Source organism: Batrachochytrium dendrobatidis, assembly GCF_000203795.2.
Source record: "Batrachochytrium dendrobatidis JAM81 unplaced genomic scaffold BATDEscaffold_14, whole genome shotgun sequence".
NCBI classification, from domain to species: domain Eukaryota; kingdom Fungi; phylum Chytridiomycota; class Chytridiomycetes; order Rhizophydiales; genus Batrachochytrium; species Batrachochytrium dendrobatidis.
In genome coordinates this window covers 222,452-247,635 of record NW_006281112.1, presented here as the reverse complement: position 1 = coordinate 247,635, position 25,184 = coordinate 222,452, and the positions used below count along the sequence as shown (strand labels likewise).

The following is a 25,184-nucleotide window of genomic DNA, read 5'->3' as shown; positions in this document are numbered from 1 at the left end:
AATCCGGACAAACCGAAATAAAGCAACATATTTGTACTCGATTAGATTTACAAATGGCCTTGCTAACAAATTGTATCAGCATTATGCTATTTCTCTATTACCAAGTCAAACATTTTATTGCTTTTATTTTGCTAGAAATCTGGCTCAAATATTTTCAATCTATATTGGCAATGCTCGATCGTCTTTAACATGGAAAATAGACATTTACCGTAACCTAAAGGCAGTACTTTCCTGTTAAACAAATCAATCGAGAAACAGCTGGAAGATATGTTAGAAAAGGCGCAGAAATAGTCCATAAAGCATATCCAAGTGTGCTGATACCAAACAAAGTTTGCCACCCACCAAAGATTTGAATCTGAAACGACAGATGAAACGGTGGCTAGTTTCATGTAAGCCACGTATAGAAGCACAATGAGCAATCTAGAGCATCACTGGGACCTAGTGCAGTTTAGATACTTGCCGCTCTAGTGCTGGCTCACATCCATTCGTATCTCTCCATAGTGGAATTGGCAGACAGATTTGCATGCTCAGAAATATATCTTTTACTGACCCCCCATTTGGGCATCCACACATTCCAGTGTATACGTCAATCTCATTGAAACAATAGCTTGCCAGTAAGCTGAACCAGCCTGACAGATTGTAATAATCCATCATCCACCCCCAAAAACAAACAAGTCGCGCATGGAAGCAGTGTTCACCGCCGTTCTCATTAAACAGAAACAAAGCCCCATCACCACAAGCAACTCCACCCACGATATACTACAGATCGCATCGTTTGTTATCAAAAACACTTTTAACAGAAGCGCAGTTCTTCATCGCATACTTGACTACCGTTTTATATTTCCGTTTTTCTCCACATTGTTTTTTGCTACGATTTACTCAAAACGCACTTTTAAATAGTATCCCATCTAGTAGTTACTTTTACTGGTGTTACTGCCTTTGCTTTCCTTCTTATTGCCTACATTATCCAAGGCTGTCTGCCTGGAATACACCTATACATCCGAACAGCTTTCCGCAACTCTGCTCTCAGCAGCTATTTTCCTCGCCTTATATCCTTACGCATTCATATACAAGTAGTCCTTTTCTTTACAAGACGCTAAACATTTATTTCTACTAAAATGGACAACCACCACAACGTGCATCAGCCCAAGGCCAAGAGCCAGCAGCCGCAGGGAGAGGTACAGATTGTGTTTTTTCCTGGATTGATTGTAAAGACCTTGGCCCATCTGTCATGGATTGGAGTAGTCAACTGCGTCGATTGTATGTTCATCTATTTTCTATCAACAGTGTGACCAGACACTTGTGTATGGGAGCTTTATAGTAATGCAGAGATGCATTCCACCAGAATACATCTCTGCATTACTGCTCTAGTCATGGATACACTCCAACCATTTTTTTGACACCATGGCTCCGATGAAATGGGTTGAGTGATGTGGTCACTAGACAGACATGCGTACATAGTGCTACACTACATTGTCAAACCATAATAGTCGTCACTATCGCTCTGCGTGAATTTGTGGTCAGGTTTCGTTTGTTTAGTTACTAACACCCCTTGTCTTTTGTGTATGGAATACTTTTCCTGTAATCTTGAACATTCGCTGTGCTGTCCATGCTGCAATGTTTTACTGGGAATACAATCGTATTTGTGTCCACTACAGCTTGCCGCTCTTCTTCAGCCTCATGGTGCATGGGAGTCTGAGGTTTACTCAATGCCCAGCAAGGATATTAACCGCTCGAGTAGTGCTCCACCCACCCAGCTTATGATGTCTGAATTCGCAAAGGTGTGTTATACTCGTCATCTAACGACTGTTGAATACTCTTGTATGGATCTGGCGCGAGGTGTATGACTTTGTCAGATCATGTTGTAGCTAGACTTGCTGTCTAGACATTTGTGGTGTCATGAGCTTGATTCTGTTGGTATCGTCATGCTACAAGAGAATGCTAGGTGTTAGACCACCACTAAAGCCAAGGCAGTTTGCGAGATTTGTATAGCTTATCCTTCAACTGCAAACTCGTGGGTTATATCCTGCAATAATGGCTCATACTCAAATTTAATCCTTCACACGTGATGCATCTTTATTTAAAGCCTGGCATATTCTGCGCTAAAATATCCATTGCATGATTAGGATGGTTGCATGCAGGATATTTGGTCGATAGTGTGTTGATGCAATAGATTTACTTGTTTTTGGCAGCCATTGACACTTGTTTTTTTGGTTTCTAGGGTGGATATGCAGAGGAACTTGGATCCAAATTTGATCAGGTATACCCGCCCTATCAACAGCAATCTCGGCAGCAGCATAGTCAACAGCAAAACACTCAGCAGCAGGGACAGCAACAGAACCAGGGATTTGATTTTGAACAGCAGATGTATCTGCCCAACCAATCATGGCATATGTGGGCTCCCCTATCTTCTGGCACTAAACCTCGACGATTCGATATTGCCTCGCCCATGACTCCACAGCCTCGCCCTACTGATCATTTTGGATTTTCCAATCAACAGGATGTATGTCGATCTCTTTTGTGACCGTGACTAAGCGGTGCAATTACTCTAATATTAATAAGCTCTAATTTCCTGATATGTTTATATACAGGAATCTTCTCCAACATACTTTTCTCAGCGTCCTTCGGGTGCATCCCGTATTCAAACATCTTCACCTTGGTCAAAGACTGATGTTCCTTCGCCGATCGGCATGCGATCAGGTGGTTTAATGGATCATTCAAACTCATCCAAGGGACCAGCTAACATGGTTCGACGTCGCAACTTTGATATCCAAGATGACTATTCGCGGTCATTGTCTCCAGGATATGCCCACCGTCAGCAGGCAGGAGGCGATATGGCCTTTCAAGACCTTATGTATGATCATAAGAGTGATCAGGATGGGGGTGATGCTGAGCAGCATATTGCTACCGTTCTTAGCGTTGCATTGGATGGTGGGCGAGAGGATGGTTTGATGAACCCAATTCCTCGTGCAGCATCTACTCCACCCGGACGCTTGTTTGGAAATGCTGCACGTAACCTAGAGCCTCCCGGGCTATCTGGCGGTTCAGACCAAATCCCACCTGAAGTTTTGCATTCTATGCGGAATATGAACATTACTGAAGATGAGTTTAAAGGATATCATCCATCAGGTGGAAAGCCAACCAAAATCGGTACGTTGCGCGGCGAGAAATACTACGATAGTCCCCATAGCGCTACTAATGTGAATAACACAAATTTGGGCTATGGTGCACCTTCTCAAAGAGGTATATTGACCTCTTATTTTAGACTTGATGATGTGGGGTTTACCCGCCAACCAGTTTTGTACTCACGCTACTTGTGCTATGCTGTATAATATAATTTATAGAACTTGATATGCTAGCAGCATATGAGCTTCAACAACGTGCCTCTAGGGGAGGTATGTTTGATTCGGGAACTATTTTTGTCCCTAACCGACCTGCCAGTGCGCAAGGCCGATTTGTTGCTACAAATGGACGGGTTGCTGGAGCTCCTCCCGGTTTCGATTATAAACCTAATGAAGGCTACATGTCTCCGACTGTGATCCAGGCACTGGCAGCCCTTTCCACAGCCGGAAATCTTTCAGCTCAGCAGATTCAACAGATTCAAATGCAAATGGCTCTTAATTCTGGCCAAGGTGCGACAAGTCCCGTTGGTAATGGAAGTTCACGTGATGCGAAACAAAAGGTTGGTTAACTTGGAAATGAGATTTTGTCCAATAACAATTTTTGTGGTATCTTGTAATTACCAACTCCCAAAATACTAAACTAGAACTTTTTATTTAGCCACGACGTGATTTTTCATCCCCAACTAATGGCAGCTTTTCGGGCTCTGTTAGTGGTACTCGTCGCGAAGGGCGTAGTGAAATGTCTAGTCCGACTATGGATTCTGCTACTGTGAGGTCGGCTTTGTTGGAGGAATTTCGAAATGCCAAAAACAAAAAGTTTGAACTTGGTGATATTGTTGGCAGCATTGTCGAGTTTTCTGGAGACCAGCATGGATCTCGATTTATTCAGCAAAAACTGGAAACATGCACTAATGACGAGAAACAGCTGGTCTTTGATGAGATTATGCCCAATGCATTGCAACTCATGACAGATGTTTTTGGAAACTATGTTATTCAAAAGATTTTTGAATACGGTAGTGCTGCTCAAAAACAGATTCTTGCAGAACTTATGGAAGGAAGTGTATTGGAACTTTCTTTACAGATGTACGGATGTCGCGTAGTTCAAAAGGCATTTGAGCATGTTCCGATTGAGCAGCAGGCTCGGTTGATTCATGAGCTAGATGGAAATGTACTCAAATGTGTTAAAGATCAAAATGGCAATCACGTTATCCAAAAGGCAATTGAGCGAGTTTCTGCTGAACATATAAAGTTTATTATCGATGCATTTCATGGGCAAGTGTACGCTTTGGCGACTCATCCCTATGGCTGTCGTGTTATTCAGCGCATATTTGAACACTGTAGCGAGGAGGAAACCCAGCCTCTTCTCGGAGAATTGCATCGCTATGCAATCAGTCTTATTCAAGACCAGTATGGCAACTATGTTATTCAGCATATTCTTGAGCGTGGTCGTCCTTCCGATAAACTTTTTGTAATCAACAAAGTAAAGGGTCAGATTCTTACAATGTCCAAGCACAAATTTGCCTCGAACGTGGTAGAAAAATGTGTTGCTTTTGGCTCCCCTGCAGATCGCCAAGATATTATTGACGAGGTCGCAACTACAAAGTCGGACGGCACCACTGCGTTGTTTACAATGATGAAAGATCAATTTGCAAACTATGTAGTTCAAAAGATGCTTGATGTTGCCAGCGAACCTCAGAAAGTTATGTTGGTCACAAAAATTAAACCTCAACTCCCCTCGCTTAAAAAGTTTACATATGGAAAGCATTTGATTAGCAGTAAGTTTTAATTTTTATCATGATACTTTTGTAAAAATTAGTTTGAGCGTTTAGACTGCTAACTGATTTTAAACGTTTGCGTTTGTTTTTGCAGAGGTGGAGAAGTTGATAATTCAATACAACATCGAATAGATGGTCTGGTTAAGATTTGGCCTTCTACAACTTTTGCCTTGTTTGTAAAATGCTGAGGGCAATAGTTGCTTGTCTGGTTGATTGCTTCTGTTTCTCACTACTTGTCAACTTTTTTCTGATTCTGTCTTTGCCATTCTGGTTTATAGTTCCCCCCTTATTTTCTACGTCCTCTGGTCTTTTCGACCTTTTTGTTGGCCTCATTCCTACTAGCTCTTATAACGAGAAAATGCTGTTTGTTGCCAACTCGTTTATCTCACGTTTGCGCTGCATAGCTTCAGTTTTCCACCAAAAGAATTTATCAAATCTCTTTTGCTTGATATTGGGTCCACTTTTTTCGGCACTCAGCTTGGAGGAGATGCTGGATTGTATGCAAAAATAAAAACAAATAGCCGAAAATATTGTCATCTAGTATATCGTTTCTTTCATTTGATTTTGATAGAGTCGCGAACGTATTTACGTAAAATGCAGCACCAAATGTACGTAATAAACGGCTAATCTCGATAATTTCTACCAACATTGTGTTTTGACAAGGCTGGCTGGGTTTCTGGTGATTGGCATGAAACAACAATTGATTCTTGAGATACTAACCAGAACGCAAGCGTATCCGAGTTTTTGGAATGATACTGACAATATCAGAACAGTCAAACGCAATGACTGGATTAAAATGAATCAATCTGGTAATTGTACAATCTTGAAGCAAGACAATCAGTCCAAAAGCAAAGTAGACGAGCATTCCATTTTACGTGAATACAGTTATAAATTGGTTTGACCATCTTGACAAACTTTGGGTTGCACTACAGCCAATACTCTCAGACTGGATTAAGCCGCTACTGTAGCACACTATCAAGTAATAAATGGCCCAGCAGCAATGTGTTTCTCAAACAGCACTACCAGTCTTACTATCACACTCGAGCAATGGGACTGGCCAGGCCCTTGCAGACCTTTCAAACACCATCAGAGAAGAAGCTCTACTCCATCCCGTCAATGTTAACCTATCTGCCCGTAAAATTGTCCAATTGCCACCAGAGATAGGGCTTTTAATTGATCTTGAAAGGTGAGCACAAATCCAATCTGGGACTACCTATAACTACATGGCAAAAGCCTATGGCGTAGTAAGTATTCAATCAAAACACATGTAGTTTATCTAATCTTATATGACATGAATGTAGGATTGGACTGAATAACAATATGCTAACCACCTTGCCTCCCGAGTTTGGTCGTCTTGGTGCTTTACGGTATTTGAATCTTCGCTCAAATCTACTTCGTGAATTCCCTTTGCCAGTAAGTTTATCCAATATTTTCCAAAACTATATCTAGTTATTTCAAACTATATGTCAACACCTAACCAACCATTATGGCGTGCATAGCTCACAGAATTGGTTCACTTGGAAGTTTTAGGTACGAAGTCGTAAAATGCATTATGTATAGTTCTTGGTATATTTTCAAACTAGGGGCTGCTCACTATACCTGTTTAAATCCGTTGAATTTAAAATTTACTTTTTAATTTGCCAGATCTCAGTAAAAATAAGATTGAAAGATTTCCAACCCATCCAGGTGCTCTGATAAATCTTCGAGTGAGCTACTTGGTTTGTTTGCAAGCTGGACAATAAATCTGTACAACAACGTCTCACTAAATGAATTTTTGTTTAGGTTCTGAGTATTTCAAGAAACAGAGTACAGATGCTTCCAAAATATGTTGCATCGATGAAACTATTGCATATTCTCAAGCTTGGTCAGCAACTGGATTTACTCTATATTTTCAATCTGATCTAAAAAAACTAATACGTATTTTTTGATTATATTGTGTAGATCATAACCCCTTTGTTTGGCCTCCGTCCAAACTGATGGCATGTGTTGATGAAAAAAATAAGGCCGAGTGGCTTGAAAATATACGCTTATTTCTTTTAAAAGAAGGTATGTGTGCACATGAGGCTGAAATAAAAACATAATTGTAATGCGATAGTATTTCAAGTGCTAACGCATTGAATAACCATCTACATGTAAGATCCTCCTGCACACCTGTTGATGCAAAATGCAGCATCTCGTAGTATGGTGACCCCTGGTTTGTCCAGTACGCAACCACCTAGCTCTACAACTCCATCATTAAACCAGATATTTGATCACCATACTAGCGAATGCACGATAGCGGTTCGAAAATACTTTTTAACAAGTGTACAATCTTTGATTCCAGCCCTGTCACCATTTGACTGCCTTGTAAAAGATGCAAGCAAAACATTTTTATTTTCCGTGTGCGAATTGTATGATGTTTCTTGCACCATCATCTTTTATTTAACTCGAAGCGGAGAAATTGGTAACATCGCCAGTTCAGCTTTATCTCCACCTATAACCATAGAACGCGAGATGAAAGCTTTAGATCGAGAATCCATCCAACTTTTGACTGTTCATAAAAAACTTGATTGCGTTTATTCCAACTCGGCTAATGTTTCAGGCTTCCAAGATTCCGCTCAAAAACTGCAGATTGAGGATAATAGTAATGAGATTGCTCTTATGAAGAACTTGAAGTTGCTCACTCGCAACCTTTCCCGAAGAGTGCATACCGTTATCAACAGTATTTACAGCTCTGTTTTGCCGGTTTTATTCAATTATTCAAACCCTTTGAATCATTTAGTAGTGATATCGATTTTATGTGATTGGCACAAAGCCAATGTTGGGCTCAGCGGTGCGATTCAACTTGTACAGCATGCACTTTTAGGGCCAACTGGGGCATCTTTGGCTGACAACTCGATTTTGATGAGCGCTATGCCCAGCGGACCATTCATTTCACGACATGTAAATGCAACGATATGGTCTGAACAGATGGATAGAAAGAACACTGGAAATCATACCCATGGACGCAACTTATCATCAGCTTCTGACACACTAATTAAGAGTGTTTACTCCACTTCTGAATCTCAATCTTTTGCCTGCCAAGATACTATTAGGGATAGCCAGGGACTCCAGACCAACATTCATACGGTATCTGGTAAAAATGCACTGGCTCCCTTCAAAGCATCGCCAAACATTGTTTCTGGTTCTACTTTAAATGCGGGATACAATACGACTCTTCAAAACACTTTGCCCATTTCCAAAACCATTAAAGACGACGCTCAAGCTATAAATGTGCTACTCACTGACTTATCCTATCTTACTGATTCTACTCGCGTCATATGTTTAAATGACACTAATAGTGCCAATGAACCTTGCCAGAATACTCTTTGGAACTGTCTCAAAAGCGTAGAGTTGCTTGTCGATTCTTGTAAAAAGGAATACGAGATTCATGCTGAACTGTCGTCGGTAATTTTACAAAATATTTTTAGAGCTGTTGCGCATTTATGTATTGCATTAAAGCAGCGGATTGCCAATTCTGACTCGACACCTTTTGTGTCGATTGCTCCTATTGCTGCTAGAGCATTGTCCAATGTTAAGAAACATTTGAATTTGTAACAAAAAACACTTTAAATATATGCATTTTTCTGATTTATGCTTATAAACCACCTCATCGGAGCCGTATCCATGTAAAATGAATCAAAAAATACACAAGTTTCATAAAATGACAATTTACTGGACAGCACTGTTTTATGAATTCTTTAGTTTATTGATATCCTGGTAATTGGCATGTATAGTTGCATTCCTGATATATGCAAATCTTGTTGAGTTAGAGTGCAAACGTATTCGAGTTTTTGGATACAAAAATCCATCAATGACATGGTCGTTCCAGATATTATTTTTTGTGTAAAGCCTACATCTTCAATGGAAAAAAACAATATCTGATCATGGCTTATGCAATGGTGTTTACCTTTCCTCTTTGTTTTTATCCAACTGTGTTGTTGTTTCAAAGAATGAACAAAATATGCTTTTATGGCAAATCCTATCAGGTTGAACCATTGTAAAATCGTGTACTAGGAAAGCGTTGAAACTTTATTCTTCAATAATCTCAAGACCTTCAACTAGCCCTGGTAGCTGATTCATTGAAGCGTATCCGGAATCAACTCGACCATTTGCAGCTAATGGGGCCGCGGGGATATGACCGGGAAGAGCCATTGCAGAACCCATTTGGACATTATAATAGGCTTTCTTGTCTTGAGGTACTTTCCATTCTTTCTTGCAAAACTTGTTACAATTGTGACGTGAAAAGAATGTAGAGATTCCCTTGGGACCAAAATCGGTGGGTCCATACTCTTGAGTCCTTGACATAACCACGGGATCGGTAATAATAAATCCGTTGTTTTGAATACCACCTTGAAGATCACAAAGCAATAACTGGCAGTCAGTTGCATGATACGAATAATGACTCAAGGCTTGCATTACTAGAGTCCAACCAGACAATTCATTCGACGTCCATCCAGTGTTGCTATTGAATTTTTGAAAATTGATAATCATTGGCTCCACTAAGCATTTCTCTCCTGCTCTTGTAGTGCCTGGCAGAAACGTCCATACAGCTGGTATATTGAGCCAAATATTCTGATCGACAAGTTGATCCTTGTTGAATCGATTGATGATTTCAAGTGCCTTGTTCACTATTTTGAGCTCATTATCAAAGTAAGACTCTTGAAAAACACTGCCAGATTTGAATATTTTGGTAACAGATTCCTGTCCCGTTCTGTTTCCTTTGGTATACTTTCCCTTGTAGACATTCTTGAAAGCACCTCGAGAAAATACAACATCCATATTGGGAACAGTTTCAAAAGAATCGTTTTCTCTTGCAAAGTTGGTTGTCATTTTGAAAGAAAAAGGCTACCTTTAATGAATATAGAATTTTCAAAATATACCAATGTTGCTTACTTTTGGATGCAAAGATTGTATGTGAATGTGGAGAATCTTATTTTGACTGCGAATTTGAATGAACCCTTGATTGCCTATATAAACCCAAACTATCCCAAAAGCAACGAAAGATTAAGCAACATGGATACCAAATACAAGAATATCAAGAAAAAGGAATACATGCTTTTTTGGAATCCCAGTTACATTGTTAAACTCGGAAAATCATGAAGCGAAATCATCATCTAATGACAACAAGAATTCTCTTAGTCGTGAAGAGATATGAACGAAGCATCTAGCAGTATATCGTACAATTTTGAACTCCTTATAAAAGCACGATGCCATCATTAATTGGTGGTAAAATTGCTGAAATTCATACTCAGCTGCCAATATATCCTGAATCAAATCGTTGATTTTGTGAAAAGGCTCATACGTTGTAACCATTGATGGGGAGACCAGTTAAAGGATATTTGGAGGTTTCTCAAGCTATTGCTGACCAGATACACAGCGATTTGTCAGTCACAGTCGTATCCGCATATAATGGAACATTGAATAAGCTAAATACATGATAAACAGTCATGCTTGATTGGTGTCAATTTTACTGAACAATGTTGTGCTCCTGGAATCATCGTTTAGAAACAGTTTGTGATAGGTTTAGCATTCAAAACATGTCCTTTTACGTATGGAATAATGTACTTTTATGTCAAAACTTTCTATGATATATTGTCATCAAACCAGCACATCAAATCATTGATTGATGGTCAGCTTTTGGAATGATGTTTTCAAAAATGCTTGGATTTGAAGGTTGCAAGAAATATACTTTCGTGGTATCATGACAAACAAATTCTAAACAAAAAATTGATGACATTCAAAATTGGACATGTAACAAGTTGTGGTCCTCCACACTTGGGCAACAAGACACTGAGACGCATTTGTGGACCTTGCCAAGCGCAAATGTCTCGGCCAGCATTGTCAATGATCCTGATAACAATATTACGTGGAAAAACCAACTCTTGTGAGTGACGAACAGATTGGTAACAAGGAATGTATCGAGGCTTTTATTGACAACAGTAGAACAGTGAATCCAGATATCTGGATTTCAATGGACGGGTCTAGTATCAAACTTGTCGATCTAGAATGTATGGTTATGCAAAAACAAGAATGTAAGGTCTAAACACAACAGATTAAAACTGTGGTTTGATTGTGTGCATCATACAATGGTCGGTATGTTTGAGGCTGACCAAGGAAGCTGTCAAGATCGTAATATTGACTTTCTAAACAACGACATGCAACATTTCCAAACATGCATGCTATCCTAGACAGTATTACATTCCACAAAGCAACTTTCTGATTAGACATGGTTTACCAACCATTCAACAAACAGCGCGCAGATTGGAACCATACCACACAGTTCCATACTATCCATTCCTAAACCTTGCAGAAAATGACTCGAGTATAATAAAGAATGGGTTCGTTTGTCGAGCAATTCCAGACACTGAAGAACTGAGAGTGCCTATCAAGTCAATCTGTAATAGGAAAACAATGAATATTCAATCATTGCATATTCTGGAACGATGACTGCAGGACAAATACAAGTCCCACTTTACGTGAATACAGCTGTAGATTAGACTGTATCAACAATTATTGGAAAGCATCAATCAACATTAAATGCTTGTCTACATTTTTCTTTATAAAAACAACCTACATAAGCCATTTTTCATCCTCAACTCTTTATTTTATCATGCTATCAAGAGCCATGCCACTCCAACAGGAAGCTCATCTCCCATGACTTTGCAATGTACCTCAAACCAAAAGGTGTTCAGCATCAGACCATTGCACCGTATAATTTTCAGCAAAACGGTATTGCTGAGCGCCAAAACCAATCAATAGGAGATACGATTAGACTTATGCTGACCACTTCAAACATGCCCAAAACTTTTTGGGTTGAAGCTACCAATACAGCTGTTTATCTCCAAAATCGGCCAGCTCACTCCACATTCGACGAATTAACCTCATATAAGATGTGGACAGGTGCTGCACAATGTGTGCAACATCCTTGTGCATTTGGCTGTGAAGCCAACATTGTCCTACCAAAAAATTCGGGAGATTGGATCCAAGAACCACCAAGTGTATAATGATTGAATACAAACAAGACTCAAAAGCCTATCGATCCTAAAATTTTGATGAAAAAAGTATGATATCCATTAGAGATGCCATTTTGAATGAATACAAGTTTTCTATAAAGGCATCTGGAAATTAAATCAGGATTCTGTCGTATCACACTGGAAAATATCCAACAGTATATATGGGTATATCAGACGACTAAGATGAACATGTGGATATTCCATAAACGGTTTCAAATTAACCTCAATCATTTCCTACCGTAGATTCTTGTCCTATTCCTCCTTTAGAACTGTTTGTAGACGTCGCTTGAAACTTTCAATCCTTATTACAGTTGAATCAACAGTTAAACGCGAATCTTCAAGCTCACTAGAAAAACTACCACAAATCCAGATCCCTTTGCAAGATCATATCAAATGAATTTCAATCCAAACAGATTGGATGAGCCATACAAGAGATAAACCTACGTGAGTGCTAACAAAAAGTTTACTCCGGACACCCTTACTCCAGTCGATCGAGGTATTTCTAGAAACAAGCAGATCTCAGACTCGTACAACAAAAAAGATATTTTCAGATCCAGCTATGCACTAACTGCAACTGCTTGCACTCAACCAGGCAATATTCCTTTGGTTCCATGTCAGAGTCAAGTGTACTTTCAAACAGTGGCACATTGGCTTGGTTTCGAGTAGGAGCAGTTGTAGCGATCTCATCTTCATCGTTGTTCAAGTGTTAATTTTGCTGGTTTGACACCTTCCTTATACTAATGTTTCTTAATTTTTTCATTCAGCAGAGGCTAACGGATTATACAGCAAAATTTTCAACAAGTCGACTAAACGTTAACAATACTGCTGATTCAAGTCAGGAATCAAAGGGTTTTCAGGAGAGTTTTGCCATTTTACAAAATATTGGCTGAATTGAAAAGTCGAGGTTTTCTTTTTGTTGAATGTAAAAACACAGTTTCGATTAGCGCAAGAAACAGTGCAAAAGGCAAAAAGTAGAAATAGCTTAAAACTGGATGATTTAAAACTAGCCTTTACTCTACAGTGGCTTGAAAACAAGAATTGTGTTTCTCAAGGCAATGAGTACCTGTGAACTGGAGAATGGAAGCTTACACTCTCAGAGCACCACTTGAAATTCTATTTGAACCAGAATTTAACTTGCAAGGAGGGAAATTTGGCTTTAAAGGAGCAGCTTCTTACTATTAAAGAGAAAGAAATACTGAAACTTTAACCTACTTTTGAAAGCTTACAACAGAAACTCGAATGGGCATTGGTTCTACTCAACGATCTCTATCTGTGCAAACCAAGAGTGACGAGGATCTCGTTAAAACCGAAAATTTGAGATTGCAGAACCCAAATGATGCTTTCGAATACTTGATATACCATCTGGAAAAGATTGTCGATGTTTCAAAGCTACAAAAAAATAAAACAGTCTTCAGATCAACTTTACAAGTATGAACTTTGGTAGGAAAAGCATAGGATATTGCATTGAAAGACTCGAGCTGCTAGAAAAATTCACTGATAGACTTTGAACCTGACTTTTGTTTAGAATAGCCTTCAAATTGCTCACAACCTTTCACAAAACTCAATCTTTTTCCAACAGTAGTTTTGAACCAGAACTCTGATGAATGCATTCAGCTAAAAAATAGCTTATATTAGGAGACCCAAATGTCTGGTAAATTCTGCCATAAAGGCATAGTGCTCCATATAGTAGTAGTAAGATGATTTGGAGATGCCAAGTCTGCTGTTGACATAGTCCAAGAAGCGTCTCTTTTGGCCATCCCCAAATGTTTCCAGCAGTTTCATCAAGGACCTGGCTATCAGCATTACTTGTTTTGATGCCAGTACATCGGTCGCTTTGAGTTGCTTCATATTCAATCGGATGTATTTCGTCAGCCGGTTTTTGATTTCCTCAGCATCCAACCCAGTAAACCTGTATGACGACGACTCATCCAGCACACTGAGAGATTGATGTCGTAGTGTAGCATTTCAATAAGAATGATTTAGCCTTTTCAGTGTCTGTTTTGACAGTTTCTGGCATTCCCCTTGACTGGTCCATTCCCTTCAATATAACCAGACAAATTTAATGTCAATTTGAGTGATTGTTGCCTCCAAGGTTGCATTAGGACATTTTCGCTGCTTCTTGACTCAGTTAGTAAAGTGGTTGTAGCCACTCATTTGAAGTTTTTGGTAATGATTTGTGGCAATTGCTATTTTTATACTCTAGACGCTACCGGGAAGGTCTTGGGAAATTCTAGAAGCTAAATTTTTTCCCTTCACAAACTCATTTTTATGAAACTAATTCTCCAAATCATTCAACAATGTCAACCTCGAACCAAACGAATATTCCTGCCGCAGTCTTGACAGAAGAAGAGAAGCAGTCAATTATCAATGCTGCTAAAGGCCAATACAAGGAGTCTATAAAGAGCCGAAGAGTCGAAGCCGTATTGGTTTACAGTGTGGTTTTATATGGGAAACCTCCATCATTCTATTCGGGTTGGGCCAGTGGAACAACAGGCCATTGGGGAATCGTTGTTGATGGGCTATTGCACCACCTTGTTTTCAAGTTGGATGAAGACAGACAGCCAGTGGGAATCGAGTTTGAAAGACAGGATTTTAAACAACAATGGATCGATGAAGGAAAGGTGACTGCTAAAGAAGAAATTGGCTCAACATCTCTTCCGCTGGAAGCTATCAAGGCTGTTGGAGAATCACTGATTTTGCATTTTGGCGATTACCGAAGACTGTACAGAAACTGTCAGACATTTGCGGACATTTTTGTGCAAATTGTTTGTGACGTCGACCACAAAGCATTCTCTTCACCATCTATCCAGAATGTTATCGCCACTACTCTTTTGGCTTTTCCCCTGACTACAGTCGGCGGCTCCGTTATGCACATCAAGCAAAAAAAATTCATCAAGAAAGTCATCAAGAAAACAAAAAAGGCAATTTCTTGGGAAGATATTGTTGATGCTGAAATTAATGATGAAATCAACAAAATTGAGCTGGGCATTGTTGGATCAAAAACTAGTTGTTCCCTTATGTAATTACTTTTTCATCTTGCATAGTAAAAAGCATGTTCTTAATAATACGTTTTATGACAGCTTTCTTTCTGTTCTGATATTATTGCGGGATAATTCATTTATGACAAATGATACATTCAAGTTCTTTGGTAAATCAAAAGATAATATCTTCATTTTTGTACATCTAACTGATTTTTTATTGGATAATGTGAATGACGAAATTTACCAAACTTTCAATTAATATGAAGAAAGCGTAAAATGTCGCAGTAAATGAAAAGCGGTATCATTCGGTGCTCTACCCTTACTACTTTCATTCCTTTGTGAAGATGACAGAGTTGAAGCTCAAGTAAAAGGTGAAATGGTTATTTTTACGAGTCTTGCCAATTTGAACATTTAAAAATAAAGCAAGTTTTGGAGTCGAAGCTCCTATTTACAATATATACAACCAAAACTTTTAATCTTACAATATTCTTACTATTGTCAATCAATTATACAAATCTTGATTGACTTGTTTAACTTTTTTGAATTCAACCAATTTCTGATATTGTTTGTAATCATTGGAACAATTGGTGTTATTACACCATTTCTAATGACCTGTTATCCAATGTACTGCTAACTGTTTAGAGTGACTCGTGTAATCAACAGAAATACCAGTTAAATCTTGTTTTAAATTAATCTGAAATAGAAATACTTTTGTATAATTTGGTTTGTCAAGATAAATATAACAATCAACATTCCTTGTTTTGAACAATCCTAAAACTTTTATTCTGTAAAAAACACTCAAGTTTCAACTGTCTTGAAGTCTTTCATTTGATATCAAGTCGGTTTTATTTCAAATTCAATTTAAATCAACTATTTGTTTGACAGGTTGAACGAAAGCAATTACACAGTGTGGTCAGACTTTTTGTACTTTTGTAATCGCTCTTTTTCTTTTTTTGAATTGTTAACAATAATTGCAATATCTCAGTCGTTCGGATTCCTTGTTTTGGGTCGTTTGAATTCTTAACAAAGAATACCAATAGTTTTCATTGAATTATCAACATAATTCCAATTATTTCTTCATTACTTGTATTAAACAGTAAGAATGAAATTAACGTCACACTTTGACTTGATGATGAAAACACGCAATGTCCAATATGCTTTTCTACAGTAACTACACGATTAATCCAATGCTTCAACGCAACTCATTTTGTCTGTTTGACATGCTCCAAGAAATTTCAACGAAAAGGATATTGTGCGCAGTTTAGAACCACACGATCGTTGCACAATAAGCTCCTTGAAAAAACCATTAAACAACAAATGATAGCAATTACGAGAGTAGTATGTATAGGGCACCAAATGATACCAGTTTTTTGGCGAGAGTCTCTGCTGAAATTTGACGAGATTTCGTCTACTAGAATGTTGACAGAAATTTGGCAATTAGAGTCTGAATTGAGCTTTTACAATCTAGTCAGAAACTAACCGCCAGAAAGTGTTGGAGACTTTCTTTACCGGTAGATGAACTGTTTCTCCTTGTTCATTAGAGATTAAATTTCAAGCAAATAAAGTGTTTATTATGACATACTACTTTTCAATCTTGGCCTTTTTGTTTTGAATCGGAAACTTTGGCCCAAAGCATTCTCTGAGTTGGGTAAGCGAGTCAGCAATCATTGTGTCAGTCAAATCCTCGCTGGACGCACGGGGAGAGACAGACTTGATGGCAGTCATAAACCAAGTGAACCAGCGAAGGATTTCAGAGAGAGATGTGCTTGTCTTGTATGTTCTGTCATTTCCAAGTTCCAACATCTTCTTGGTGGAAGCATACACCACCCCGTCAGTATCAATCGCAAAGAAGCGAAAGTCCGTCCCATTGGTGAGGACAGCAAGCACTGGAGTGTTCTTTCCAGCAGCCAATCGCTTTTTCAGTAGGCATCCGGCTTCGCAGAGAATTTGAGGTACTGCGCTATCGGGCCATTCTTTCTTTGCCCCCACCACCAAAAGAAAAGAGTCCATAGTATCGACGGTTTTGGTATCTGAAGACCCAAGCATATAGTCTACATCTCCTGTGTAACCGAATTCCTTCCCTTCCCAATCATTCTTGACTTCGCAAAACCCCACTAGCTTGTCATTCGCTTCAGACGTTAAGACTTCTGTTAGGATAGCATTGATGACGATTCGGCAGGCCTTCTCGTTGTCTAGCGCCCACGCCTTGTCCACCTTGTCCAAAGTTTCACAGAGCCAAGGAGTAACAGCAACTGCAGGAATATTATCGGGGATGTGCAGGGTTGGTGCTCTCAATTTCAGTCAATGTTCAAATTGAGCCCATCAGGTCTTTTGCAGTCTTTGAGAGTAGCAGCCGAGAATGGAACAGAAGGCTTGGAACCAACAAGGGTTTTGATGGCTTTCTTTTGCTTGTCTGAGAGTTGGTTTTTTTCCTCGTCGGTGAGTTGGTTGAGTTTGCTGAACAGTTCGTCCATTTTTTGTTTTTTTGGGGGAAAAATGGCAAGAAAAAAAGGCAAGAAAAATTAGCTTTTTAGATCTCCGATCACTTTGCCAGCCAGAGACCTATACGGATTTCATTATGACTGAATATTCAATCTTTCCCTTTCGGCTTCTGTATTTGAGGCATAGTAGTCTCTGTAACGTTTTCGTTCAGCTTCCTTGTTATGAGAATAATATTCACGATACCATTTCCTTAATTGGTCTTGTTCTTGAGATGAATAAACATCCCAATTCTTGATGTATTGTAAGTAGTCCTTGTAATTTCTAATTGAGCTAATGGGTGTCATTTATTGTTACTTTAGAAAATAAGTTGCTCCAAATTTCTTTGTCTTTTTATTGGTTGGGCCTTGAACTCTTGCCAGTTCTTGTAATTCTCTCTTGTTGCGACGCTCCTTGTTTGTCATTGTCGGCTCTCTGTGTCTCGGTTCAATCAAAAAGGTCTCCGTTACTTCAACTCTCTTGAGTTCATAATATTTGTAAGACTTTCCAAGAACATTGCCGTTATCATCTGAAATTGAGAACAAATATCCATTCCCACTGACAACCGTATAAATGGCGCTGCTGTACTTTGACACATATCCTTTTCTGAATGTTTGCTTACCTTTGAGTATCCGAACACGATCTCCAACTCTAATTGAATGCTTGGTAATTTTAACTTTCATTGACCCACTTGCTGGATTCTTTAGATACATTGATTCAGGAATATCATTTACACCACGGTGATAAGTGTTGTTGTAGTTGAATACAATGTCTTCCAAGACATCAATGTATCTATTTGATTTCCGCGACTCTTGATAACGAGCAATGATATTCTCCAATGTTCTGTTGAATCGTTCAATCAATCCTTGTCTATTGTGGTCACCCACATTCACAGTGATGTGACGAACACCTTTTTCTTGCAGTAAGCTTTGGAAGTTGTTGTTTAAAAACTCTGTGCCATTATCGCTTTGAATCAGAATAGGCTTTTGCACGTCAAGTATCACTCTCATTGCATCTGTAGTATCTGATTTCTTTTCATCGCCACCACAAATGATTTCCTACTAAAAACATCTATGGCGCACAAGAGATACTTGTATCCGGCATTCCACCTTGCATATTTAGACAAGTCAATCAAATCCACCTGCCATTGGTCATTGACTGAATAAATAGTTATGGGGCTGAATGCTGGCCTTCTTCGTGATTCTTGATGAAGTTGGACTTCTTGCTGGTCAAGAAACTTTATGATTTGTGAGATTGGAAGTTGTTTGTCCAGCTTCCGGTATAATTTCTGCGCTGAAATGAGGCCAGTCTTTGGATTGTAATACAATTCGTAAAGCTTATCCATAACCTAAAATAAGAAATTAAGTTTTTACAATTCAGCTGAAGTGTTTCAAACCTACTCGGAGTCGTTTATCATTAAACAATTTCATTCCTGTTTTTGTTGGAGAATACGTGTTCATCTGGTTGTTGTTGGCTCTGAAGCCATTATTACGAAATCCTTGGTTAGCATTTCCATTCAAGGCACTCAGATACTTGTATTTTGTAATTTCATTTTGCCCTTATTGATTCCCTTTGAACTAAACTTTTTCTCGTCATAATAGTACATTTTACTGGCCAATGATATAATGCAATCTCCTTCATATTCCAACTTGAACAGCCCAGGTGTCCTACTGTCGTATAACTTGTTCTCTAGAGTATCATCTCTTTCCAGCCAGACTTGCCTTTTCTGTTTGAACTCGCCTAATAGATGTGGTTTCACTACGTCTTGTAACGAACTCCCAGAAATGGCAAAATATGCCGAATCCGTGTCCATCATACAATACTGAAAGTCACTTCTATCAATGTAATAATCCACAAAGTCGTAGTAAAACTGCAGCATTCGTAACTTTGCCAGTTGGTACACTTGGAAGCCAATCTGTATGGGCAAGCTTTGTTTGAATGCCGTCTTTTTGAACCGAAATTCAAATCCATCAACAAGGTCTTGATGACCAATGTAATCTTTTACCCTTCTGACATTTTTGTTGTAGTTATTAGGACCAACAATCTTTACTGTCTCGTGTTTCAAGAAATCTGTGATGCATTTGCCATAGGAAGACTTTCCCATCAGCTTCATCATTTCTCCACGTAGTTTATAATCAGGACTTGTATCTCCGGCTCTCCTTTCATTAGATACTTGTTGAGCAAACGACTTGAATGGTGCTTTGCGTTCGTACTTGACAGCATATGTGATATTTGATACCATCAATCCGTGTTCAAGATACCATTTCAGTAATTCAGTAGGAAATATTATCTTGTTGCCAAACATACTCCCAATTAGTTTCTTACTCTTGTAATTTGGTTTGACCTGTGCTTTTGTGTCACTGCTGAGGTCTTTGTATTGAATCTCTGTATTTTTGAATATCGGTGGCATCTCTGCAAAATGTTCCTTTACATGCTCAGGTACAGCAATATCGCATTCAATCTCTCCAAAAAACGATCCATTCATAACATCTTCCAGTATATCAGGATACGGCTCAATCATTTTATGCTCACCACAAGGCATATCTTGACTGAGGGCCCAGAGATACAACGCATTGGCATCATATCCAAGAATCTTCTGACAAAGCTTGCCTCCTCTTATTCTTGTCTTGTTCCTCTCGTGATAGTGATGAAAAACGATACTTGGCCCACCTATAAGATTATCTCTGTACTTTTAATACAGTTCTTCGTTTCCTTTGAACAACTGAAACTCACATTCGTGGTCTTTTGTGTTCCAAAGATATTTCAAAGTAAGTCCAGGAATGGAAATGCCATCCTTGTGCATATCGAGATTCAAAGACTGGAAGAAATTGCAAAGCTTCTTTGTCGCTTCCACGCCTGGCTTAACATCTAAATTGTTGTAATCCATTAGCAAGTCGTATAAATTTGTATATTTAGAGTGTATTTCAATGTGTTGTTTTGATGATATTGCTTCACCTTTTAGGCCATTGTAAAACCACTTTTTGGATGGAATGGGTGAATGTTTGAGAAGTTGGATGACATTACCAGAATATTGCTTCAGTTCTGGATGCTCATCAGCGTATTTCGTCAAGTTTTGGGTTACCTTGAGTGGGAAGATGCCTTTGTGAACTTCAGTGTCAAATGCCTTCAGAAACTTTTCTAATGAGGTATTTGGAGCCAGATATGCAAGAATGTCTTTGAAAGTAAAGGAACCATTAGATATCATTCTGCATTTATTGTTGCATTTGATGATGCCATTTATCTCCTCGTTTGTTGGCATCCTAAACTCGCAACCCCAAACAGATTTCATACCGTATCCCATCTGATTCAAGTTTGCCTCTTTTCTCATCGTCTTCTCATACAACACGTTCATTTTGTCTCCTGTATGGGGATTAACATCATCCGGGTGATAACACTTTCGGCAGCCGTGAAAGAAGCATCCATTGAATTCATAGACTGTGTTTGTCTCTCCATCATACCCATCAGCATTGTATCGTCCAATTCTTTTGCTTTGTTCAATGTTGCGTCCCAACTCTTCCTCAATTGAACGAATCCATAACTTTTCACTCTTTGATACATTTCCGTGTTTCTTGTTATATTTCATCAACACTTGTGGAAGGTATTTCTTTATAACATTGATATCATATGATGAACTGTTAAATCCATAAACTGGAAGAGTATCAAGCCATTCAAGTAATTGAGATCTTAACCGCTTTCTAACCTTTTCATCCTCCAAAGCTGTTATCATTCCAAAGAATTTGGAGTACTTTGGATACAGGAATTGGAGATATTTCTTTCGTATGTCATTCATTTTCGTCATCATTAGATCCAGAGCTTGTACAGGTGTACTCTCAACTGGGATAAATTCCGCTTGTAATTCTTCACTTCCAATCAAACTAATGCTCAAAAGCTCGTGAGTGCCAATATACTTGAGCTTGGAGTTCGTCGTAGATTCAACGGGTTTTAACCACGTTTCAAAGTCAAAGTAGATGAAATATGGATAGAATCTCAATTCTCTTGGTACAATAATACCGTTCTATTCAAGATTCTCAAACACATTGGGCTTTGGTTGATAGTTTCCATCTTCGAATACAATCTTTGGTTTCTTGCAAATATTCAGGTGTGGTTTAATCTTTTTGAACTCGTTGAAGAATGAATGGCATTCAGGGTATTGAAAGACTTTGGTTAACTGAGATAGGTTGATGCTATAAGAGAAATGATGGAGATTCTGTTCTGAATCAGTGTAAACGTTCAAACACAGTGGAGTCACAGTTTTTCCTAGAATGTCGTTCCATCACAGCTTTCTTTCCGTTAAATCGGTAAATATTGATGTTTACGCTGAAATGGTCCTCAATGCTATCTAGTTCTTGGATATCCACGCCAGGATAGCTCTTGTCAGGCTTGACTTTGTAATAGTCCTTGTAAAGCTCTTTTGATTTCGTTGACAATCTATCTACTCTCACATCTTGATACTTGTGACGTGCAAGGCAAAACCAAAAACACATTATTTGCTACGTTTTCAAATGAAACAATACTCTTGCTGTTCTTGATGAAACCAGGCAGTTTAATGGAGGCTCCAATAGGAATGCCTTCCAACGGAGTTGTTAGCAACACATATTCATAAATACTTTCAATGCTCCACTTTGAGTTAGGTCTTTTCAGTCGTTCCACGATATCATCGCCTTCAAGTTGTTCTAGAATGTCATCCACTGAATTGTTGACTACAGGACGCTCATTTACATTGAACAATGAAGTATTCCCGGACGGATAAAACTGCATTTTCTCGTCTGTTTCCACATTTCTCAGAATGTATCCGAATTGAAGTCAAACCAATACCTGAGTTTGATTGTGATGATTGTTCAAGATATTCCTTGTAAGTTCATCGAATTCAAGAAACAAGTGTCGTGTCCGTGGATTGTTTTTGATTGTGGTTTAAATAGATATTTCTTAATATGATATCTTGTAAACAGTCTCTTCTCTTGTCCGATTCGTTTTCTTTCCTGCTTCTGAAATTTCAAAAGTTGTAAATATGCTTTTGTTCCTTCTAATCCGCTAGTAAATCCTTGAATTCGCTTTCTGAATCTGAGCTTAACTTTCTTGATTTCATTTCTCTTTCTTTTCAACAAATAGTAATCATTTCTCTTATATCTTTCCTTTTCTTTTTCTTTGTGGTCAAGAGCAAGTCGATGGTCCTTGCCTCATTCTTCATTTCAAAGTTCACTTTGTACAGTCCCACATCCCTTGTATTTTCATCCAACATTTGCTCGGTTTCATCCAACATTTGATCCATTTTCAATGAATTTGATATTCGTAAAGAAAATAAAAATTCAGTTTTTCTTAAATTACCGTGTCTCAATTTATGAATATTTATTTTGTTGCTATTTCTCAAACAAATGACTATAGAATCGTTTCTGATGAATGTGCCAAGTAAATTTGGTCCTGGCACAAATCCCAATCAGTATCCTGTTGGAACCGTTAGAATGGGTCAAAATAGAAGACTTTACATTGTAAAAAAGATAAACAATCGACGGATTTGGATTCCTTTTCAAAGAATTTCAAGTTGAATTCCAAAAATTTATTTTCTTGGCAATGATTAAAAATCAATAATGTTGGTCATTCCAAGCTGCTCTTTACGTTCCAAGTACATTCGCACCATCCCGATCAATCAAGTCATTCTAGATCCAGTAAACAAGTTGAAGTATATCATTGAAGAGAAACGCTCCAACAACAATACGCTTTCAAAGGTTGCTTCCCCATATTTTGGCGACGAAGAACCACTCGTATTGGAAGTTAGCGATGAAAGCTTGAAGATTGCTAATCCAAACCGGTTCAATCCTTCAGTTTTGATGAAAAACAGGATTGCAGAGTTGAAAGATAAAGTTGTACAATTGAACAATCATTTGAACTCATCATCAAAGTACGAGCGAATCAAGTATTATCTTGGAGATGAAAAGTAGCATTCTGACGGCAAGTATTTATACACCGCTAGAGATGGAATCATTTACGCCGTGAAAATGAATGGTTCTTTAGAAGAAAGTGAATTGGAACTGGAAGCCTTTATCAAATCAACCTGGAAGAATCCTGATGTGTTGCACTCACTGATGTTGGGTCAGAAGCGACTACAGTCCAAATTGTTAGAGCTATTATCAAAGGAATCGATTGAAAAAGAAATAGTCTTTTAACTTGGTCGTTGAATAATTCCATTGAAAAATTCATCTTCGCTTGCGAGGGAGACAGAGTCTTCATCTTCACTATCTACTGAACTTTGTACAAATTCAACACTGCGTAAATCAACTGGTAAACTTGCCATTTTTTCTGAATATGGCAGCTCTTTCAAAGTCCTAAATGACTTAATTGATACAATTGTTTGTATTTCGCATACTTTAGAGATAGCGTGTTTGAAATAGGCATCAACCCGAATGGAGCTTGGTGAAATGACCACTATCAACCATTTATCTTGCACTCTTATTGCAAGTAACATCATTTCATTCAAGATGACTGCAAAGTCGGATTGGAGTTGATGAGCATTGATCAATTTGAATCCATTGCGTTGCCATCTCAAGTGTGACAATAGTACAAACGAACCTTTTGGTTCCTTATCGTTTCTTTCAACCCAATCCGATCGCTCGCATTGAGTAGTTATATGATTCTTGAAATCTTCTGGGTTTACTAGTTCTTTACAAAAAAGACATTTAGAAGCAGCATAAATGCAGGTATCAGTGTGATTGATCAAATCCCATTCAAATACTAGTAGTAAGGGTAGAGCACCGAAGAATACCGTTTTTGGTTTCCAGCCGGAATTCCCGCTAAATGTATAATAGGAGCTATGAAGTCGGATTAAGAAATATTAAAATCTATAGTAGATGTATAAAATGAGCGAAAACAAAGAAATTATCATCCAACATTCAATTCAAATCGACAACCTACGATGTATCATCTGTTTTGAATTCATACACCCTCCTTTTTACCAATGTAATGGTGCACTGCATTTTGTTTGCCCTGTGTTCAACGAAATTTAAGTCTGAGAGCTGTCCATCCTGTAGAGACAACAGCCTGTTTAAAAACATACTCTTGGAAAGAGACTTACGTGAATATCTAACAGAATGTCTTCATTCTCTATGTGCAAATTCTGTGTTTGAATGGAACTTGGAAAATCACGTAGCGACTTGCATTTACGGCATAGCAAAATGCTACTTTTGTAAAGAAATGCTTAAACCCGAAGATTTTAAAAGCCATATCATTACAAAATGCGAGCTATTAGAGTGGGCCGAAAAGAACAACCGAGAAACAAAAGGTTCGCTGGCACTGTTGTCACACTTGCGTGGAATTCTAACAGAGTCAAAATTATCAATACACATAAACTACAATCCAATTTTGTGGTTATTCTGAATGAAATGATATTACTAGGGAAAAGGTATGAGGATAAATGTACAATGGTCGTGCTCTCTCCAAACTCAATGCGAGTTGATGCATACTCCAAGTATCCATCAAATAAAGTCTTTGAACTTCAATCGATTCTAACGATCAACTCATTCAGGACGTGTAAAGAGTTACCGGCATTAGAAGATCTGGCAGCCATCCAACAAAATGTACGAAAGACTGAATTTGTACAAAGTTCATTTGATCGTGAGGATGAAGATTCAAAGTCGTATGTTAGTGACGATGAATTTTTTGGTGGGCTTGTTCAGCATCCTTTTTAAAAATTTATTTCTTTTTCTATGGATTCCTTGGTCAACAAGTCCAACAATTTTGTTTGGAGTCGCTTTTGTCCAAGCATCAAGAAATGCAGTAGGTCTGGCTTTTTCCAACTCGATT

At 38.4% G+C, this 25,184-nt stretch overlaps 10 protein-coding genes across 10 annotated transcripts; 5 read left to right on the top strand and 5 right to left on the bottom strand.

Moving 5' to 3' along the window:
* Positions 1–838: 838 nt before the first annotated feature.
* BATDEDRAFT_91666 (uncharacterized protein) lies at positions 839–5,436 on the top strand. Its single transcript, XM_006682015.1, has 7 exons — positions 839–1,178; positions 1,659–1,781; positions 2,222–2,503; positions 2,592–3,243; positions 3,345–3,682; positions 3,781–4,897; positions 4,992–5,436. Exons 1-7 carry the CDS (start codon positions 1,119–1,121, stop codon positions 5,027–5,029), a joined length of 2,610 nt encoding a protein of 869 aa, XP_006682078.1. The 5' UTR covers positions 839–1,118; the 3' UTR covers positions 5,030–5,436.
* A 384-nt stretch (positions 5,437–5,820) lies between these two features.
* On the top strand, positions 5,821–7,166 carry BATDEDRAFT_37430 (uncharacterized protein). The gene is made up of 6 exons (XM_006681950.1): positions 5,821–6,083; positions 6,199–6,310; positions 6,528–6,603; positions 6,680–6,761; positions 6,839–6,943; positions 7,035–7,166. The coding sequence occupies exons 1-3, from the start codon at positions 5,884–5,886 to the stop codon at positions 6,531–6,533; spliced, it is 318 nt and encodes a 105-aa protein (XP_006682013.1). The 5' UTR covers positions 5,821–5,883; the 3' UTR covers positions 6,534–6,603; positions 6,680–6,761; positions 6,839–6,943; positions 7,035–7,166.
* A 1,781-nt stretch (positions 7,167–8,947) lies between these two features.
* BATDEDRAFT_27630 (uncharacterized protein) lies at positions 8,948–9,748 on the bottom strand (the record flags this gene model as incomplete). Its single annotated transcript, XM_006681860.1, has 1 exon — positions 8,948–9,748. The coding sequence occupies one exon, from the start codon at positions 9,746–9,748 to the stop codon at positions 8,948–8,950; it is 801 nt and encodes a 266-aa protein (XP_006681923.1).
* A 2,919-nt stretch (positions 9,749–12,667) lies between these two features.
* BATDEDRAFT_91664 (uncharacterized protein) lies at positions 12,668–14,074 on the bottom strand. The gene is made up of 2 exons (XM_006681976.1): positions 12,995–14,074; positions 12,668–12,840 (listed from the first exon to the last, which is right to left on the bottom strand). Exon 1 carries the CDS (start codon positions 13,777–13,779, stop codon positions 13,558–13,560), a length of 222 nt encoding a protein of 73 aa, XP_006682039.1. The 5' UTR covers positions 13,780–14,074; the 3' UTR covers positions 12,668–12,840; positions 12,995–13,557.
* A 154-nt stretch (positions 14,075–14,228) lies between these two features.
* Positions 14,229–15,171, top strand: BATDEDRAFT_27629 (uncharacterized protein; the record flags this gene model as incomplete). Its single annotated transcript, XM_006681859.1, has 2 exons — positions 14,229–14,950; positions 14,976–15,171. The coding sequence occupies 2 exons, from the start codon at positions 14,229–14,231 to the stop codon at positions 15,169–15,171; spliced, it is 918 nt and encodes a 305-aa protein (XP_006681922.1).
* Positions 15,172–16,493: 1,322 nt separating this feature from the next.
* On the bottom strand, positions 16,494–16,958 carry BATDEDRAFT_91822 (uncharacterized protein; the record flags this gene model as incomplete). The annotated part of the gene is made up of 1 exon (XM_006681975.1): positions 16,494–16,958. One exon carries the CDS (start codon positions 16,956–16,958, stop codon positions 16,494–16,496), a length of 465 nt encoding a protein of 154 aa, XP_006682038.1.
* A 746-nt stretch (positions 16,959–17,704) lies between these two features.
* Positions 17,705–18,103, bottom strand: BATDEDRAFT_27627 (uncharacterized protein; the record flags this gene model as incomplete). Its single annotated transcript, XM_006681858.1, has 2 exons — positions 17,705–17,919; positions 18,013–18,103. 2 exons carry the CDS (start codon positions 18,101–18,103, stop codon positions 17,705–17,707), a joined length of 306 nt encoding a protein of 101 aa, XP_006681921.1.
* An 812-nt stretch (positions 18,104–18,915) lies between these two features.
* On the bottom strand, positions 18,916–21,180 carry BATDEDRAFT_91820 (uncharacterized protein; the record flags this gene model as incomplete). Its single annotated transcript, XM_006681974.1, has 3 exons — positions 18,916–20,060; positions 20,124–20,258; positions 20,682–21,180. 3 exons carry the CDS (start codon positions 21,178–21,180, stop codon positions 18,916–18,918), a joined length of 1,779 nt encoding a protein of 592 aa, XP_006682037.1.
* A 1,795-nt stretch (positions 21,181–22,975) lies between these two features.
* Positions 22,976–23,551, top strand: BATDEDRAFT_27625 (uncharacterized protein; the record flags this gene model as incomplete). The annotated part of the gene is made up of 2 exons (XM_006681857.1): positions 22,976–23,322; positions 23,359–23,551. The coding sequence occupies 2 exons, from the start codon at positions 22,976–22,978 to the stop codon at positions 23,549–23,551; spliced, it is 540 nt and encodes a 179-aa protein (XP_006681920.1).
* A 1,024-nt stretch (positions 23,552–24,575) lies between these two features.
* BATDEDRAFT_27624 (uncharacterized protein) lies at positions 24,576–25,069 on the top strand (the record flags this gene model as incomplete). The annotated part of the gene is made up of 2 exons (XM_006681856.1): positions 24,576–24,663; positions 24,777–25,069. 2 exons carry the CDS (start codon positions 24,576–24,578, stop codon positions 25,067–25,069), a joined length of 381 nt encoding a protein of 126 aa, XP_006681919.1.
* Positions 25,070–25,184: the final 115 nt, after the last annotated feature.